A 19,461-nucleotide genomic window follows, 5' to 3' on the forward strand; every position below is an offset into this window, starting at 1 on the left:
AACTGCTTACACAATATGCCAAGATAAAAGTGTTAGCTAACACAACTATATACAGTTACTGTATTTCAAAAAATCTGAATATTAAGTTAAAAGGCACCTATTATGCAAAATCCACTTTTACAAGGTGTTTAGAGAATAAAGTGTGTTGGCAGTGTGTGAACACCGTACAATAAAACATAAAATACATAATCTCCTTTTTTATTAATTTTCCTTCTCATTATACATGCGGTTTTGATTATTTGTTAATGTGACATCACAAAAACAAAGCCCCATCTGACTGACTGGTTAATTTTGGCCTAAAAGCTTTTCTAAATGTGTTTTTTAGCACACTAATGCAACTGAATATACTATTGTCTCATTTTTAATTAAAAACATTCACTGTCTGTTGGTAAGGGAGTGAGGAGCTCTACTTTATAGAAAAATACATCTATCCCTTTTTAGATTTTGAGGTAGCAAGTTAAACAACTACAAACAATCTTTAAAGCTTTAATGTGATAAAAGTAACTTTGCATTAGGTAGAACAAACAATGCTGAGCGACTGATGTGAATTTTTCCATTAACCAGCGAGTTTAACCGTATTACCAGGCCATTCAAGGTTTTCCCAAATAAAAGCAACAGATAGAAAGCAATGAGGTTTTTACAGGGAGTTTATTTTCATAATGCCTTTATACAACAATCCAACCCATTCCATTACAGAACAACAACACAGCACTAAAGCGAACACATGTCATCATCTATGCACAACCACTAGGTAAGAAACTGCCTGAGAAATAATAATAACACAGCTGAGCTGCCTTGAGCATGAAATGCCTTTCAGAGAAGATCCAGTTAAAAAAGAGCCCAATTTCTGCATTAAAACCAAACTGTGGTTGGTAAAGCAGCACTTTGCTGACCAGGTGCAGATTTTCTTAAATATACACTCACCTAAAGGATTATTAGGAACACATGTTCAATTTCTCATTAATGCAATTGTGTAATGGTGTGGGGATGTTTTCTTGTCAGACTTTAGGCCCCTTAGTGCTAATTGTGCATCGTTTAAATGCCACGGCCTACCTGAGCATTGTTTCTGAACAATATCCATCCCTTTATGATCACCATGTACCCATCCTCTGATGGCTACTTACTAGGATAATGCACCATGTCACAAAGCTCGAATCATTTCAAATTGGTTTCTTGTGTTCACTGTATTAAAATGGTCCCCACAGTCACCAGATCTCAACCCAATAGAGCATCTTTGGGATGTGGTGGAACGGGAGTTTCGTGCCCTGGATGTGCATCCCACAAATCTCCATCAACTGCAAGATGCTATCCTATCAATATGGGCCAACGTTTCTAAAGAATGCTTTCAGTACCTTGTTGAATCAATGCCACGTAGAATTAAGGCAGTTCTGAAGGCGAAAGGGGGTCAAACACAGTATTAGTATGGTGTCGCTAATAATCCTTTACTGTAGGGGAGTGTATATGCTGTGTACTTCCCCTCAATATCTATTAACTCTTTCCCCGCTATTGACAAGTTACCTCGTCAATTAAGAGAAAATGGTTCCCTGCCAAAGACGAGTTTTTACGGCAATCCATATTTTTGCTATTATCCACTAGGTGCTATGTACTAATACACACTTACACACCAAAGAAAAAAGTTGTGAATCGGACCATTGGTGCTCTTTAAAGCTGAACATTTTGTTTGTTTTTCTTTGTAAGTAATTGAACTTGAATGCACCAATTTTCCAGGAACAAGAAATGTAACACTGAAAGCAAAATATTGGGTTGTGTTATTAGTTTAACTCATAAATAAAACACAAACTCTTCTAAATCTCCAATGTAAATAAACATTAAAGAACTTTTTCTTTTTACTAAAAACACATAATGTCAAAATATACTTTCCTAATGCAGTGCATGCAAAGCATTCTGGGAATTACAGATCCACTGCTAATTTAAACGGGCCAAAAAATATATAGTTCATGTAGTCCCAAAGCAAAAAATTACCTTCCTTTTAACGAATTTAATTACTTTGTGAAAAAATTGACACGGCGCAAAATTGTTTTTTAATTACAATTTTAGGCAGATGAAATTTCACTTAGGGCTTCAAGTGCAAAACCAAGCAACTGTGTCTCTTTAGTACAAATATAAAGATTTGCATAGCTTTTGAAGCTTAATTGCATTGTGCCAAGTAGACCTGGGGTCCCTACCCATATTTTTCCCTTTCCCAAATTCTGATTGGTTGATCCAAGAACCATCAATAATTTTGCCAAATATTTCCTTTCCCTCTCAAAAGAGATAAAGGCCCACAAGAGGGTTCATGTACTCACCCGTGCAGGAGTAATCATCAATACGAACGTAGCCGGTGCGACACACGCACATGAAGGAGCCGGGCGTGTTCATACACACTGTGTTTTCTCTACAGTAGTGTTTCCCCTCTGCACATTCATCGATATCTGCAAAACAAAATACGCTCTGTATTACGACTTTTGGGAAGAAACTTTGGCAGATCCATCATTCACACTGCAGCTGCAGTCCATTAACAGCATTTGTCAAGAGTGTAGGAAGAGAGAGAGTCATTAACGCTTCGTGATTTGAGGAACATTACGGTTGACACTGTTGAGACTGTAAACTAACAGGAACACAGACACCATCTTGAACATTTTGATGAATGTTTAAAATCTCTGCCTACAACTCTGTGAGAGACGCGGCGAAGTGAAAGTGCCCGAGTGCAGATTATCGAGCAAAGAAAAGTAATAAACAAAATAATTCACAAACCAAAATGGATTATTCTTGTGAATTAGACTATACAGTATATAATGTACTCTATAGTCATGCCGAAAATCATATTATTCAAATGCAGCACACAAGCGCAATAAATCATTTCAGGGAGGTAGCTCACCGACCACCCCACCCACCCCCCCAAAAATACATTATACGTTAAAGGGATAGTTCGGCCAAAAATGATATTAAACCCATGATTTACTCACCCCCAAGCTGTCCGAGTTGCATATGTCCATCGTTTTTCAGACAAACACATTTTTGGATATTTTTAAATGTAATGTTAGGGGGTCCACCCATAGTCCACGACCTTCAAGTCCAAAAAAAGTGCGTCCATCCTTCACAGATTAAATCCAAACGGCTCCAGGATGATAAACAAAGGTCTTCTGAGGGTAATCTGCGCGGTGTTGTTGTAGAAATATCCATATTTAAAACTTTATTAACGAAATAAATACCTTCCGGTAGCGCCGCCATCTTAGACTCCTCTGTATTCAGGAGAGAGTATTAGCGTAGTGTACGCACTTTTCTTAGTGACGTATGACAAATTCGGAGGGCGGGGGCACAGAGCAGCAGCAGAGTAGCCTCCGTAGGCTGCGTAAGCTCTCATCCTGAATGCTGACTAAGATGGCGGCGCTACCGGAAGGTAGTTATTTACGTTAATAAAGTTTTAAATATGGATATTTCTACAACAACACTGCGCGGATTACCCTCAGAAGACCTTTGTTTATCATCCTGGAGCCATTTGGATTTAATTTGTGAAGGATGGTCGCACTTTTTTTGAACTTGAAGGTCGTGGACCCCGTAACATTACATTTAATCAACTGAAAGATCTAAAACATTTTCTAAAATATCCGAAAATGTGTTTGTCTGAAAATGGACATATGCAACTTGACCAGCTTGGGGGTGAGTAAATCATGGGTTTAATATCATTTTTGGCCGAACTATCCCTTTAAAGGGGGGGGGGGGTTAACGATATCTCATGCATTCTGACTTAATAACACAATTCAAGAGTTGGTTTTCTCATGTTAAACATAGGCAAAGTGTCAAAAAAGCAGTTGGACGTGTGACAGAGTATTTCTGTGCCGAATGTTCGTACAAGTTTTGTAAAGTTTTTTTCGAACATGGGTACATCTTACGTATCATGGGTAGATGTTATGTAAAATGTATTGTATGGGCACTTCCCCATAAAGCATGACCACGCGTCAATCAACGCTAGAAGTCGCAGGCCTCGCTTCATGCAACACCTTCGTTTTATATCAAGACTCAACTATGGCACGAAAGAAGAAGTTTGTTTTTGGATGTAAGGAGAAGTAAGCCAGCCTTATGGAAACAATGGATATGGACACGTCTGTTGGATAAGTGTGAACTGACCTTTAAGCGACACTCCACTTATGCTCTTTTTTCAGCTTCCTAAAAGTTAAACACTTGATTTTTACCATTTTGGAATCCATTCAGCTGATCTCTGGGTCTGGTGGTACCACTTTTAGCATAGCTTAGCACAATCCATTGACTCTGATTAGAGCATTAGCATCGTGCTAAAAAAATAACCAAAGAGTTTTTCCTATTTACAACTTGACTCTTCTGTAGTTACATCATGTACTAAGACCGCCAGGAAAATTAAAAGTTGTGATTTTCTAGGCAGACATGGCTAGCACTATACTCTCAAACTGGCGTAATAATCAAGAACTTTGCTGCCGTAACATGGCTGCAGCAGGCGCAATGATATTACGCAAGACCTGAAAATAGTCCCCTGCTATTGAAAGTTACCAAGGGGACTTTTTTCGGGCACTGCGTAATATCATTGCGCCGCCTGCAGCCATGTTACGGCAGCAAAGTTCTTGATTATTACGCCCAAAATGAGAGTATAGTGCTAGCAATGTCTGCCTAGAAAATCACAAGTTATAAATAGGAAAAATATCGGAAATCTTTGGGGGGTTTTTTTGCGCGATGCTAACGGTCTAATCAGATTCAATAGATTATGCTAAGCTTTGCTAAAAGTGGTACCGCCAGACCTGGAGATCAGCTAAATGGATTCCAAAACGGTAGGGGAGCTAGAAAATAAGCCTTTTATTAAAAAAAGTAAAGTGTCTCTTTAAGCTTAAGCAACCTTGGAAAAATAAGATGTTCAATACCTTTTAATGAAGATTTACTGTACTTTACTGTGTGAGTTCTCTGTTTAGTAAAAGTACTTAAACTCACAAAACACAGAACATCTTTAGACCTTTTCACTTTACATTCCCATGTTTCTTTCTCCATCCTTCTTCTCAGCCTTCGCATCTTTTTTGCACTTTTCAGAGTTACATACTTGTCCTTCGGTCCTCCTACTCTCTCTTCTTCACGAACACTTTATATAATCGTCCTCACAATTCATTTCACTGTGTTTTAAACCCACATTAACCCTCAGATTGCTGGAAATGGTCCTGTCCAGTGCAGTAACCACATATTCACGATCAGAAGGAGAATACAGGAGGATAAAAAAAAACAATTTGGATAAAGTTGCAATTTCGTATACCATGGCATGCTATAAAATCAAATATGAGATGCACATGAATAAAGTGATCATTCAAAGGGACATATCATGAAAATCTGACATTTTCCATGTTTAAGTGCTATAATTGGGTCCTCAGTGCTTCTATCAACCTAGACAATGAGAAAAAGATCAACCCAGTAACTTAGTTTTGGTGAACTATTCTCTGCAAGCATGTGAAAAAAAAGGTAATTGCAATTTGACTCCCCTTGTGATGTCAGAAGGGGATAATACCGCCCCTTAATCTGCACTATACAACCAAAGCACTGCTATTTAGTGCAGAAATCAGCTCATTTGCATTTTATCTTCACATACGTACTCTGGGGACACCAAAGTTTTATTTGGCATCTTAAAAAAGACTTGTGAAATGTCCCCTTTAAGTATGCAATACAATACCATAGTATACATCAAAGAAATAAGCCACCGCTGTACTTATTTGTAAAGGATGTATGTGTGTATGGCCAGATATTACAAAGACTAGCAGGAAAAAATCCTTCAAGCCCAAATAAAAGGTCTTACTTGACAGTAGCACATTTGCACAGAAACCTAAAAATAGTTATTAGTTCTGTGTGGTAAAAGCCAATCTATCACACAGTCCCCTGCGTGTGTTTAGACATGGACACAGCCTATTAAAAGCCATCTAGCCACAGGAAACCTCCTTCACATCTGTACACGCGCACCCAAACTCGCCCAGCGTGAACTAGGGGGTTTACAATGCATTAATTACAGACCTCTGGAAAATAACCGTGTTGAAATATTCATTCTGCGAAACGCTAAGTAATCACCAGTCGACAGCGCGGCAAACCCCTCCATCTATGATTGCAGCCAATTTACGGGTGGAACCGCGCTATAGATTTGCGAAAACCCTGTTATTTGCTTATACAAAACAGAAAATTGCAAGCATCTCATCGCAAAGTAAATCTGTTGGGGGTTAGATAACAGGTGATATGAAAAAGCGGGGGGTTTGGTGGATTAAGATTTTCTTTTGTTTGTTTTCATACCGTGCAGACTAACAGACAGATAGAGGTGCGTCAGTGATGGTTGTGTAGATCGGCATGTTTGTCTGAGCACAGCAGTACCTTGGCAGTAGGCGTTGTCATCTCGGAGAGGATGGTAACCTTCCCGGCAACTACAACAAGCTCCGGCTTCCAGATTAATGCAGTCCGAGTTCTCAACGCAATTTCGGCTGTGACCCTCAGTGCAAAAATCGTGCCCTGAGAGAGAGAGAGAGAGAGAGAGAGAGAGAGAGAGAGAGAGAGAGAGAGAGAGAGAGAGAGAGAGAGAGAGAGAGAGAGAGAGAGAGAGAGAGAGAGAGATAGGGGGGAGAGAGATATTAATATAGCATATAAATACAAATACTGTATAGTGAAGTGCAAATTGCAGTGAAAGAAGCCATAAGTGAAGTAATGATTCGTTCCCTAAGACGTTTTAATGTTTTCATCTCTTTGGATAAAAGCGTCTCCAGAATGCCTTAACGTAAATGTATTGATGGCGCAGATAATCATTTTAGTACAGAGTTTGCAAAATTAAAATTACTATAAGCTATATAAGAACAGTACAGTATAGACCCCTTGCACGTGACGTCACGCTCTACTCGCGCGAATTATGGACGCCATGACGGACGGTGGAAGTGCCATGTTGTAGACGGACGGCAAGCCGAACAAGTACGTGTTTGTGTTCGTTAGTGTCATAAAATGGTTATTTCGTGTTGCTATGATGCACCTACCATTACAGAAAAGTGGCTTAAATACATTATTTTTACATGAATGTTATTGTTTAATGCTGCAGTGACACCATAAATCATAGCTGCTAACTCCCACGCATCGCAATTGACCCCATTCTCACGCTCTCACGCCACACATCCATTTTCACGATGTAAGTAGCTAAACCAGTGCTCGCAGTACTGACACTTTATATTTTAGCGTACCTTCACTGTCTTTTGCGTGCCACCACTTCTCATGTTGCTGGTACTTTGCTGCAAAGAGTCAAAGAGCATTTCACTTTATGTGGCGCTGCGCAGGAAGTTCGGCAGCGAGGACATCAGAGTACCGCGAGAGCAAGTCGAAATGTTACAAAAGGGTCCGCCTTTACCTTTGCTCTCGCGTTACTCTGATGTCATATGCCGATCAGTCAGCTCTGCACCAGTCGAACACACAAAGCGTCAAGGTCTGGATGAAAAGCAGAGACCTGCCCGGATTCCACGCACGCAGATACCCTCAGAAAACAGCAATTTTAATCAACCATCACTCGCGTGTGCATGTTTGCAAGCAGTACAAGCCTGCGTGATGTTTGCGGTGACAGGTTTTAATAAAAGAGAAAAAAGTCAATTGATATTTGACATCTATAAACAATAATATATACGAAATATAATTATATGGTCTTGACATACACATTATCTGTTGCTTTAGTTTAATATAAACTACTAATTTGGTTTATTTGATTGTGACAGTCCCTCTATCACCAATCACAAATCATCAGGATAAACTGAATCAAAGCTGCTGTTATCTGCAGTTATACATTTTACAGAGACCAGTAGCCTATTCATTAGATTTTAAGAACTTTTTTGGCACTTTTATCAGAAGGAAAGCATAATAGAAGTGTATAAAATAATAGTAAAGACTCTAATCTCAGGCATTTAAACTCAGAAAAAAACTTTATTCAATTTAATTTCTAAAATATGATTCGATTTGTATTGTGAACCATTTTAACGCAGTCTTTTCCAACTATTTAACACAGAAATAGCTAAAATCCACACTATTATCAATTGGCAAATGGTTAGGAAAAATTATTACCACCCCCCCCCCCCAAAAAAAAATCTCACTCAAAGCTGAACTCAGAAGTTGGCAGCTCTGCAGACTTTTAAAAGCCTTAAGATCAGCACCAGTGTATGGGGATATCCCGTTTACCACATAGTGGTACAAATCATGCGGGCTGAAGTCGGGCAGACTCGGCGATTTAATGAGGTCCGTGAAAATTGAAGGAGGAAGAAGGTAAGGGTCGGTATCCAGTCCCGCTATCTCTAACTTCTCTAAATAGCGCTTTTTGTGAGGACCTACCAAATGCCCTACCTCGACCGATAACGGCACAACAACTTCCTTAATATAAGAAGCCATGTATTTTAGTGTAATATATATTTAAACTGTTTAAAACTAATCAAAAATCCCGCTCGTCTATTACTAATCAACCTAGTGCGTCAGTGATTTTGCCGTCCAGCATGGCGTCGTCACGTGGTCTAGGTCACGTGTTTGCAAAGGGTCTATAGTGATGGTGTAGTACAGCTATCACTTTAGTTTCATTAACATATATAGTATGACATTTAAAGGCACAATATGTAGGATTTTTGCATTGAAATATCCAAAAACTACTAACATTTTCCCAAATGTTTGAAACTAAAGAATTTGCAGTGTAAAAAAGCGCCCTTCTCCTATTCATAGGGTCATCTGTCAATGGTGTCATGACACATCATCCACAGTGTCCGCTTTTACTGCGGGAGCAATCATAGACGTGTTCGACTTCATGCAGCCCTGCGCAGACTGATCACTCTATGACATCGTAGTAAAGCAAGAGCGGTACAAAAGCTGTACTATAGAGCCACGGGATGTCATACGCAGATCAATTTGCGCAGCGCCACATGCAGAAATTAGCCTGGCTCCGCCCTCATACGTAATTGTAATTTCGCTTCAGTACTACGTCTGGGACTGCTATGTAGAGTTTCGTTTTCTCCTGCAAAAATCTGCAGGTCCAATCGGTGAACAGAGGGGGGTGGCTAAGAACGATGACGTTGAGGTCGTGCGTCAGTTTGAGTTGTAGTTCAGTAATGGCAGCGGAGAAAGAGTTGAGAAAAGCTATTCGGTCCGTTGTTGCAAAACTGCCGAATATACAGAAGTTAAAGCCGGAGCAAGAACCAGGTTTGCTAAGTTTTGTTGTTCTGATTATTTGGACTTGTTGTTTCCGGCCGGTTTCGGCGTATGATATACGTCACTAGCACACGTTAGCAATCGCCTATGGCAGATCCTGAGTGACTCTGGGCAGATCCACTCGTTTTAAACTTCAACAGAAGACCCTCCTTAACGAAAGTAATGCTTTACAATTTAGCGTGGCCAGACTCTCTGTACAAATGAAATGAATGTACGAGAGTCTGGTTGGACCAGGCTATGCAGAAATGGTATTGAAACATTAATCAAAGCATAATCAGGCAAAGTCTGCATATTTAGGCGGGGGCCGCATTTTTTCAAATACGCCGCACTTTCGCAGCATAAAATGCAGATTTCCGTGCGCAAATTATGCGGGGCTTGCATGATTTCATAATACCCGCATTTTTGTAGCAAAAATAACATATATCTTAGCAGAAGGTTGAAAAATGTTGCATTTACTTCACACAAGCGCAGCCAGGTCCCCTGTTGCCATGGGAACGTTATGAAGTGACGTGATTATGTGACATGAACATCATTGAAAAGCTGCAAACAGTTTTTGCAAGTTCCTGCAGTTTTTGCAAGTTCCCACAATTTCATCGCATGAAATTGCATAAATATCCTGCATATTCCATCGCTTTTTTTTAGAAAACGTGCTGCAAGAGTAATACTGCTTTTACAACAGCCGCGGTAGAGGCGTCAAGCCCGAGTGATTTCAAATTCAATGTGGAGGTCTTGCTGCGCGAATGAGGCATTTAGTGCGGCACGGTAGACGCGATTCTGCCTCATTCGCGGGTCTGGTTCACGCGAATGGGGCAAATTGAGCGTTGCCACGGCAAATGCGCAAGTTGAAAATTTTTATGCATTTTTACAATATGTGATGTTTTGTGCAGGCTTATACAGAGTATAGTCTGTTTTTTATGTGTACATGAACATACGCGCATGGTCGAATGCACAGCCTTGCAAAGTATAGTTTCTTTTACTTGTACGTGTACACAGACGTTCAACGCATGCGCATTGCTACGAAATGCAATGCATCTCCTGGGATACATACTAAATTGTCATGTAGGCGTATGTGTAGCCGACACATTTAAAAAAAAAAACGGTGGTGCGTGCAACGAAAATTATGTGCGCGCACTGTACGCGGACCCTCACATACATGTGAAAAATGGACTATAGTTAGGCCTTTAAGCAGATATGTTGTCGTATGTCAAAACTGGACACTCTTAATACAACAAATCATTGACATAAAAAGCGTTTTGTGTGTTGTGTGTGTGTGTCGCACCTCTGCACACTTTGCAACATCGGTCTGTAAGTGTTATCTGCTCAGACTCGGGACAGTTCAGCTCCGGACATGACGTGATTTCGACCCTACGCATGCTTCGATCCTGCATTTGAACAAATGTGTGTTAATTCGATTTAATCTGCAAATCGAACACAAAGGGATTCCAACTTCTGACCTCACTTACCCTGCATTCGAACAGCAGACAGTTTCCCTCCGAGTCGCGTATGCTTTTACGATCGCCCTCCACGTACACTCTTCCCCTGAACAGACATACGGCTGCGGACAGATTCGGAGGAGAGATACAATAAGAAAAAGCACCACAAATAAGCAAAGCATGAGATAATCGAGATCCAGAAACATTGTTTTGTGGGGTTGACAGAGATTCAAATAGAAATCAGATCAGATCAGCATGTTAGATAAAGCCCAGCAGAGCCGAGTGTTAAATAAAGCCCCGGTCATCAGTCAAACTGCTATTAGCTCCTGCACATTAGCCATGTTCGCTCAAACACAACATGCCGCGCGCTGGCCTTGATTTATTTATGATTCCAGGGTAGGGAAAGTGTGCAACTGTTTGTTGGTGTGTGTGTTGACATTCGCATTTGTGGCAGCGGTTACCTAGCAACACAGGGATGTGGTCAGTTTGTCATCAGGACCGCAGTATGATTATAAGAACGATTCGGTGGAAATGATAGTGGGTGCAGAATTGAGACGATAAAGGAATATGAAAAGTAAAAGAAAGACAGTTTACGAAATAACAGCCAAGTTGTTAAATCTATGCATGTCTAGTGTAAACATGCACGGCCTCATTTTGCATTTGGGTACGTGTGTACTCACGCTGGCACTCTTTACAGCATGCTCCAGCCATGTATATAGGAGCTGTATCAGGGGGGCATTGAGGTGGTGGGCAGAAAATATTCTCACACTCCACCGTGCCATTCTGTAAGTAAAAAACATAGACCATCATTGTTATGCCACAGATACAGTCACGATTCTGCAAAATATCAATCAGTTTGATTGAAACGTTTATTGGCTATATAATAATCCATGTGAAGTTTTAAAGGCATGCGTTCACAAGTCACTATATTGTTAGTGCGCGTAACATATCAAACAAAATAGTTCACCTAATTATCAATATCCTTTAATGATTTACTCAGCCTTATCCCATCCCAAATGTATATAATTTTGTTTATGACTCAACACAAATAAATAATGTTATATTAAAATGCCGCCATGTTATCTTCTTATATGGAAGCCAACGTGGCAAAGCTCAAAAAAGCACATATATTTGACAGGCGCTATCCAAAGATATGTATTACAATGTATACATATTTTCATACTATACTATGTTTAGGTATTTTTACTGGTCAACAAATCTTGATTTTCACTAATAAAATCCATGACTGCTCATTTGCATAAAGATAACATCTTCTCCACTGCAAAAAAATTACTTACTTACTTAGTATTTTTGTCTTGTTTTTAGTAGAAATATCTAAACATTCCTAAATCAAGATGTATTTTCTTGATGAGCAAAATGACCTAAGAAAATAAGTCTAGCTTTTTTTTTTAAATATACAATTTAAGTGAATGTGTGCTTAAAACAAGCAAAAATATCTGCCAACGGGATGAGAAATTTTTTCTTGAATTAAGGGTTTAAGTAAGTAATAATTGACGATGCGCCATTGAATGATAAGAAAATAATGCACACCCAAGGTGCAATGCGACACGACGCGGGTCTGCATTATTTTCAAATAATTCAAAGGGCCGAAGTCAATTATTCCTCTTATACCACGGTTACCACAAACATTGCTCTGGTGCCTATTTTTAAGACATTTGACAAGTTAGGTGTGCGGTTATCAGAAATGAATGCATACCCACGGAACATTTCTCAGCCAATCAGAATACAGCATTCAACAGACCCGTGGTATAAGAAAAAAGTAAACTTATTTCAAGATTTTTTTGCTCACCTTATTGCCAGATATTTTGACAAGACAAACATACTAAGTGAAAATACATTTTTTGCAGTGTCCATGTTCTGGCATCACCACACTGCAAAAAATGACTTTTTTTTCAAATCAAGATACTTTTTCTTGATGAGCAAAAAGACTTTAGAAAATAAATCTAGTTTTTAAACAAAAACTATACAATTTAAGTGAATTTGTGCTTAAACAAACAATGGGGTAAGAATGTGGCTTAAAATAAGCTTAAGAAAAAAAAACGTATTTCTAGATTTTTTTTCTCACCCCATTGGCAGATATTTTTGCTTGTAAAATAACCATTTTTGGTAAACACACTGCAAAAAAATGATTTTCAAGAAAAAAATTCTTAGTATTTTTGTCTTGTTTTCAGTAAAAAATCAAAAACATTCTTAAATTAAGATGCTTTTTCTTGATGAGCAAAATGGCCTAAGAAAATAAGTCTAGTTTTTAGACCAAACATATCAAATGTAAGTGATTTTGTGCATAAAACAAGCAAAAAATCTGCCAATGGGGTAAGCAAAAAAATCTTGAACATTTTTCTAAAACACAAAATTCAAGAAAAATTCAAGAAAATGTTGCTTGTTTTATGCACGAAATCACGTACATTTCATATTTTTGGTCTAAAAACTAGACTTATTTTCTTGGGTCTTTTTGCTCATCAAGAAAAAGCATCTTAATTTAAGAATTTTTAGCTATATTTACTGAAAACAAGACAAAAATACAAAGATTTTTTTTCTTGAAAATCATTTTTTGCAGTGCAGTGTCACATACTGTTAACACACTACATAACATTTTTTATTTTACTGAATAGATTTTATTGTGGGAATGTTATGCTTTCCATTTTAATCAAGTTTGTTTGATGCCTAATTTAACTTTTTTATTATTATTTTGAGTTAAAAAAAATCTCTGTAATACCACTACGGACCCCAACAGGGCCCCCAGCGCACTCCTAGTATTAATGCTGTTTGGGATCACCCTCACTATACAGTACCAATAGTCATCCCTCGGGTCGAGACATGCACTTACTGAGCATGTGCAGTTCCTGCATCCGTCTATCCAAGCGTCATCTTCCCTGTATATCTCTCCATTCAGGTTGCACGTCCTCTCGCAGTAACAGCCATCCAGATACTTCATCTTCTCTTCTGCAAGTGCCAGCTACAGTACAAAGTAGACATGAGGAAAAAGAAAGATTAGACTGAATGATGAATGAATGTAAGAGGCATTACAAAACCTGAAGAGCAAGGGAAATATTGGAAGGACAAAAAAATTTATATAAATGCGAGATTTGGATAACCATTATAAATATGTAAAAGGCCATTAATTACACTCAATGAACTATAGATCCAAAGCATTCATATAAATGATGACATAAATAAATAGCTTTTTGTTGACAGTAATCCACACAGTGGTGAAAATAAGTTTTACCAGACTGTATGACTAAACTGTACGCTGTACTCAAATATCTTTTGAAGCAGAAATATAAGAAAATTGAACAAACATGTTAGTTCGAAGTCACAGAAACATAAATGTTGATGTTTCGGACATTACTGTGAATATGGGCGTGGAGCGCTTCGTCAATATAAATTCAAAGAAAAAGTTTTGCCCATTTATGCTTTTCAATAGCAAGAAACGTAACGCTGTGACAAACTGGTTTTCTACTGGTCACATATCTCCACGTAGATACGAATTCACAGATCAGAGTTCACCAGACTTGAACTTTGGTACCCACAAAATGCGTAATATCTTCGCACAAGCTTGCATTTTCGGTCTGACGCATTTGCATGCGTATGAATTCTTGTCAGTGGAACAAAAAGGCTGTTTCTCAATCTGCGTTCTTCGGCGATCTTGCGTCCTTGCTCTACGTAATCATTAACCGGCGAAGTTCAATTGCAATTCTCAAGAACGCAAGTACAGAGGACGCATGAAAATACCCGGATGAGTTCTTGATATCGAGGATGCATCGAGTGCAGACTTGCGCGTTAAAATCTGGGAAGGTCACATGACCAGCAGGAAGATCGCCCACATCTCAATTCTCACAAGTGCGTTCTGTGTTCTCGCGACCTTCTGAGTTCGTTCTTCCAAGGTCGCCTGGCAAGACGAGAACACAAGTCCGTTCTTTGCGTTCTTAGAATTGAGAAACAGCCAAAGTGTAGTGTGACCGCCCCTTAACACTTCAATTTAATATTTACAAACCTACCTTGTTTGATGTTTTAGCCAAAATATCTTGAAGCTCCATAATCTTCTGAACCAACCCATGGAAATCATTGCATGTGGGACAGGCTGCAAAAGGTTAAGACATCAATTCATGGCATTTCTAGACAAGTATGCATAGTGAAGTGTTTGTTTGCATGCACTCACTGCGGTTGAGATCTGGACATTGGACGATGTATCCGTGAGGCACGACCACTAACTGAACATCTTGCATCACACCCTGAGAGACAGAGGAGGCGGAAATATCAGAAAAAGATGTACGGGAACACAGATATAAAATAATAAATACCCACAGCCGGTCTAAATTAGCTTTATCATAGCTGACACTTTGCTTTTGGCTGCCAGAATTCATCACGGTAACTGATGGAAAGTTATACGGGAGCTTTCCAAGAGAGAGTGATGGAAATGGCCCTGTTTCAATTTAAGAGCAGATTTTAACTTACCCTAAAGAACCCATGGGCATCGTTTCTTTGACCAATCCAGACGTTTGTTCCTTTTGGAAAGTCCATAGATGGCATCTCCACAATCCTTTCGTAAATTCTGATAACAGAGCACGAAACAAGTACAAATAAAACTTGATTAGACATTAATATGGTATCTATATTGGTACCAAATGTATACATATCTGCACCTAATTATGCATATTAGGACCTTTTTAAAGGAAGACACCACCGTTTTTCAATATTTTACTATGTTTTTACCTCAACTTAGACAACTTAATACATAACATTTTTTTTCAATGTGCGCACTTAATCTTTGTACAGCGTGTCATGAATGTGTTAGCATTTAGCCTAGCCCCATTCATTCCTTAGGATCCAAACAGGGATGAATTTAGAAGCCACCAAACATTTCCATGTTTTCCCTATTTAAAGATTGTTACATGAGTAGTTACACCAGTAAGTATGGTATAAATGTGCCGATTTTTTAAGCTGATAAAAATTAGAACTATATTGTATGGCGGAAGGGCACTTAGTTTGCAGCACTTCGACCTCGGGCGCAGTAATATTGACTGAAGTTTGAGCGTTTTATTTTGTGCCACCATACTTACTCGTGTAACTACTCATGTAACAGTCTTTAAATAGGGAAAACATGGAAGTGTTTGGTGGCTTCTAATTTCATCCCTGTTTGGATCCTAAGGAATGAATGGGGCTGGGCTAAATGCTTTTTCTCAAGCTATTCACCTGTTGCAGTCAATGTGAAGCACCAATTGGGTGGCACTGAATGCCAAAGAGACTTTGTGCCAGTGTCCATCTGCTAAACTGTAGGGGAAGACCTCTCTCTGCTGCCGCTGGTCTGAGCTTTGGAAGAAAATACGGATCTCATTGCGCAGAGCGCTGCTTTCCAGCTCTAAAAACCTGTGAGAAAACAGAAAACGTGGCTTTATAATTTAATAATAATCTTCTTGTGTTTTATTTATTTTAGCAAAAATGTTTTTTACAACACGCTAAAACATGCTGGGTTGACTTTAACCCATGGTTGAGTAAAATATGAACAAACCCAACAGTTTGTTTAAATTAGAAAATATCCATATGTGACCCTGGACCACAAAACCAGACATAAGTCGCATGGCTATATTTGCACCAATAGCCAAAAATACATTGTGTAGGTCAAAATAATATTTTTTATGCCAAAAATCATGAGGATATTACACTGAAAAAATTGATTAATTCAATTTACTCAATTCAATCAATTTATTTAAGCTACATTTAAACAAAAGTTTTTTGTTTTGTTTTTCAAATTTTTTTGTTTAAATGCAGCTTAAATAAATTGATTGTGACCCTTTACCTTAAAAAATTGAGTAAATTAAATGAATCATTTTTTTCAGTGTAAGAAAAATCCATGTTCCATGAAGATATTTTGTAAATTCCCTGCAATAAATATATATTTTAAAAAAGTATTATTATTAGTAACATGTGTTGCTAAGGACTTCATAAGGTGATTTTCTAATATTTTAATTTTTTTGCACCCTCAGATTACAAATTTTCAAATAGTTGCCAAATATTTTTCTATCCTAGTAAACCATACATGAATGGGAATCTTATGAATTCAGCTATTTCCAAAAATTGACCCTTATGACTGGTTTTGTGGTCTAGAGTCACAAATGTAAAGTTTAAGGGCCCTATTTTGTATCCGTAGAAAATGCAACGTTATAGTAATTTAAGAAAATAATCAGTTGCTTTGAGGTATGTTCTTGAAACCTGAACAACTCTACAAAACAACCACTACCATAATGTATTTTGGGAGTTCACACGTTCCCACAGCTAACACATTAGGTTAAGCTGCCAAAGAGTTGTTATTAAATTTTGCAATGTGCTGAAGCAACGGGGAATAAAAAAGCTTGGGGGAATGTGTGAGTTCTGAATGAACGTAAAGAAGAGCAGTGATCCATGAATCTCCTAGCACAGATGCTGTGTCCTGACCTTAAAGAGGTGCAAGAATCAATACAGCATGTTAAGGAAATGTCAGTAGACACCCCCAATCAAAAAAATGTTATAGACATTCAACCAGGACAACAGATTATGGATTCTTTCAAAGGGATACAATACTGGATCACCAGTCGCATGGGTATATTTGTAGCAATAGCCAACAATCCATTGGGCCAAAAATATAGAATTTGTTTATGACAAAAATCATTAGGATATTAAGATAAGATCATGTTCCATGAAGATATTTTGTACATCTATACGGTAAATATATCATAAACGTTATGTGTTGCTAAGGATTTCATTTGGGAACCCAGTCTCATGGAGATGCATATAAATAGCACAAAGTGTGAAACTTGTGCAATACATATGCCAAATTCCAATTTGGTGTGCATATGATACACCAGTCCTTCCCGTTCACTTAAAATGGCACTTTTTTGTCTTTTTATGTTTTCGTTTCTCATAATTTTTTTCTCTTTTTTACCACTGTCACTGTTAGGTTTAGGATTAGAACAAATTTTGTTACATAAAATGACATCCTCACTCAAAACTGCAATTCTAACCTAAGTGACCATGGCTTAGAAACAGACAAAAACATAACATCCTAAAGCAAATCTAACCCCAAACCCAGGTGAAAATGGTTTTCACACTTTTTGCAATTTATACGCATCTACGTGAGACTGGGTAGCATTTGTACAACTTTAAAAGCGATTTTGTCCATATTTCGATTTTCTTGCACCATTCGATTTTCATGTAGTTGTAATAGTTGTATTATATGGATATAATATAAAGAGAAACTGTATATGCATAGATACTTGCTATCTAGAATATCTTATAGACCAGTTCAAATGATGTAAACAACACTGGTCCAGAAACACTTCCTGTTACAGTTTGTGACAGTTATTTTTTTATTTTACATATATTATTATCTTTAAGATGTTTGTTTAACTTCAGTTAATTCAGGTTTATATGTTCTGTTGGTTTATTTTATCTCAACGTTTTTCTAGTGTTAAAAAACGGAAACAGGAAGTGCTTCTGGACCAGTGTTGTTTACATCTTTTGAAATGGTCTATATGAGATTTTTTGGATGGGTCAGTATATATATTGGATGGGTAATATTTATGTTCAATTTTTTGATTTTTGTGTTATGGAGACTGAATTTGTTTTTAAGTAGAATCAAAATTGGCAATTATGCAAATGTCAACCTTACCATGAAAAAAAAAAATTTCCAAATGTTATTAACCACATGATATCTCAGATGTTAATATTTGGTAGCTTAAATAGCCATGTGAGTTATAAAAATTAAAATGATTTTTAGTAAGCTAAGCACAGATTTCAGAATCGTCACATCCATAACAGAGAAATGTTACATCCATGCTGTTTTTCCTCATACATGCACACACGAAAATGACAAAAAAATAAATATTTTTTGTTCTTTGAACAGTCGTTCTTTCTCCATTTTTTGGGTTTTATTGCTTCTGGTTTGTGAATTTTTTATTTACAGAATTCCTACAAAGTATGTTGTCTCCTAAAAGCTTGTTTCGCGGTTTTGTGTCTATTTGCGTCTTTTCATTGACTCTTTATGTAATCTACTTGCGCAAATCGCTGAATTCGCGTTTGGTGTGTACGCCCTATTATGAAAACTTAAATAAACTGATCTCACAAGAACTCATACTTATTTTACAAGTTGGTTAAATCGTATAAATTTGTTCGAAGTTCGTGCAAAGTTCATACGAAGTTCGTGTAGTTGTATGAATGGGGTCACCTTGTGAAATACGTACACTGTAAAAAAAATCCGTAGAAATTGCAGCTGGGTTGCCGGTAATTTACTGTAGATTTAAATTTATGTTATTTACTGGCAACATTTTGTTCAAAGTTAAATGAACATTAAACATTTACAAGTCTTTGTCTTTACAGAGTAAAACTAAAAAAACAGTATCAAGCAAAACATTCTGGGAAACAAAATCTGAAGCAAAAAACAGAAAAAGGTTTATGATGATTTCTGGTTCCCAGAATGCTTTTCATGAGGCTATTATTGTATAGTTTTATTCTATAAAGATAAAGACTTGTTAATATTTAAAATTTATTTAACTTTGAACAAACTCTTGCCAGTAAATAACATAAATGTAAATCTACGGTAAATTACCGGAAACCCAGCTGCAATAACATTGTAATTTCTACGGATTTTTTTTACAGTGTAGGAATTGAAATAGCGTTGAAACAGATGATTCAATGTATTGGTAATAGAAACATTCTCTGATAAATTATATAAAAAATTGAAAACGTCACATCCATAACACTGGAATCGCTCAAATCTATTGTGTTATTATGATACTATTCTCTTATTATTCACATCTGTAGTCTGTACATT

General features: G+C 37.6%; 1 protein-coding gene across 1 annotated transcript in view; it reads right to left on the reverse strand.

The window, feature by feature from the left end:
• nell2b (neural EGFL like 2b) overlaps positions 1-19,461 on the reverse strand; it is a 59,507-nt gene that overhangs the window by 32,051 nt on the left and 7,995 nt on the right. The window contains exons 4-13 of the mRNA XM_065289792.2: positions 15,849-16,022; positions 15,111-15,207; positions 14,815-14,887; positions 14,654-14,736; positions 13,483-13,611; positions 11,315-11,417; positions 10,665-10,756; positions 10,481-10,583; positions 6,364-6,498; positions 2,307-2,432 (exon numbers count right to left, since the gene is read on the reverse strand). Coding sequence (XP_065145864.1) covers positions 2,307-2,432; positions 6,364-6,498; positions 10,481-10,583; positions 10,665-10,756; positions 11,315-11,417; positions 13,483-13,611; positions 14,654-14,736; positions 14,815-14,887; positions 15,111-15,207; positions 15,849-16,022 — 1,115 coding nt within the window. The remainder of the gene's footprint in view (positions 1-2,306; positions 2,433-6,363; positions 6,499-10,480; positions 10,584-10,664; positions 10,757-11,314; positions 11,418-13,482; positions 13,612-14,653; positions 14,737-14,814; positions 14,888-15,110; positions 15,208-15,848; positions 16,023-19,461) is intronic.

Source organism: Paramisgurnus dabryanus, chromosome 1 (genome assembly GCF_030506205.2).
Source record: "Paramisgurnus dabryanus chromosome 1, PD_genome_1.1, whole genome shotgun sequence".
NCBI classification, from domain to species: domain Eukaryota; kingdom Metazoa; phylum Chordata; class Actinopteri; order Cypriniformes; family Cobitidae; genus Paramisgurnus; species Paramisgurnus dabryanus.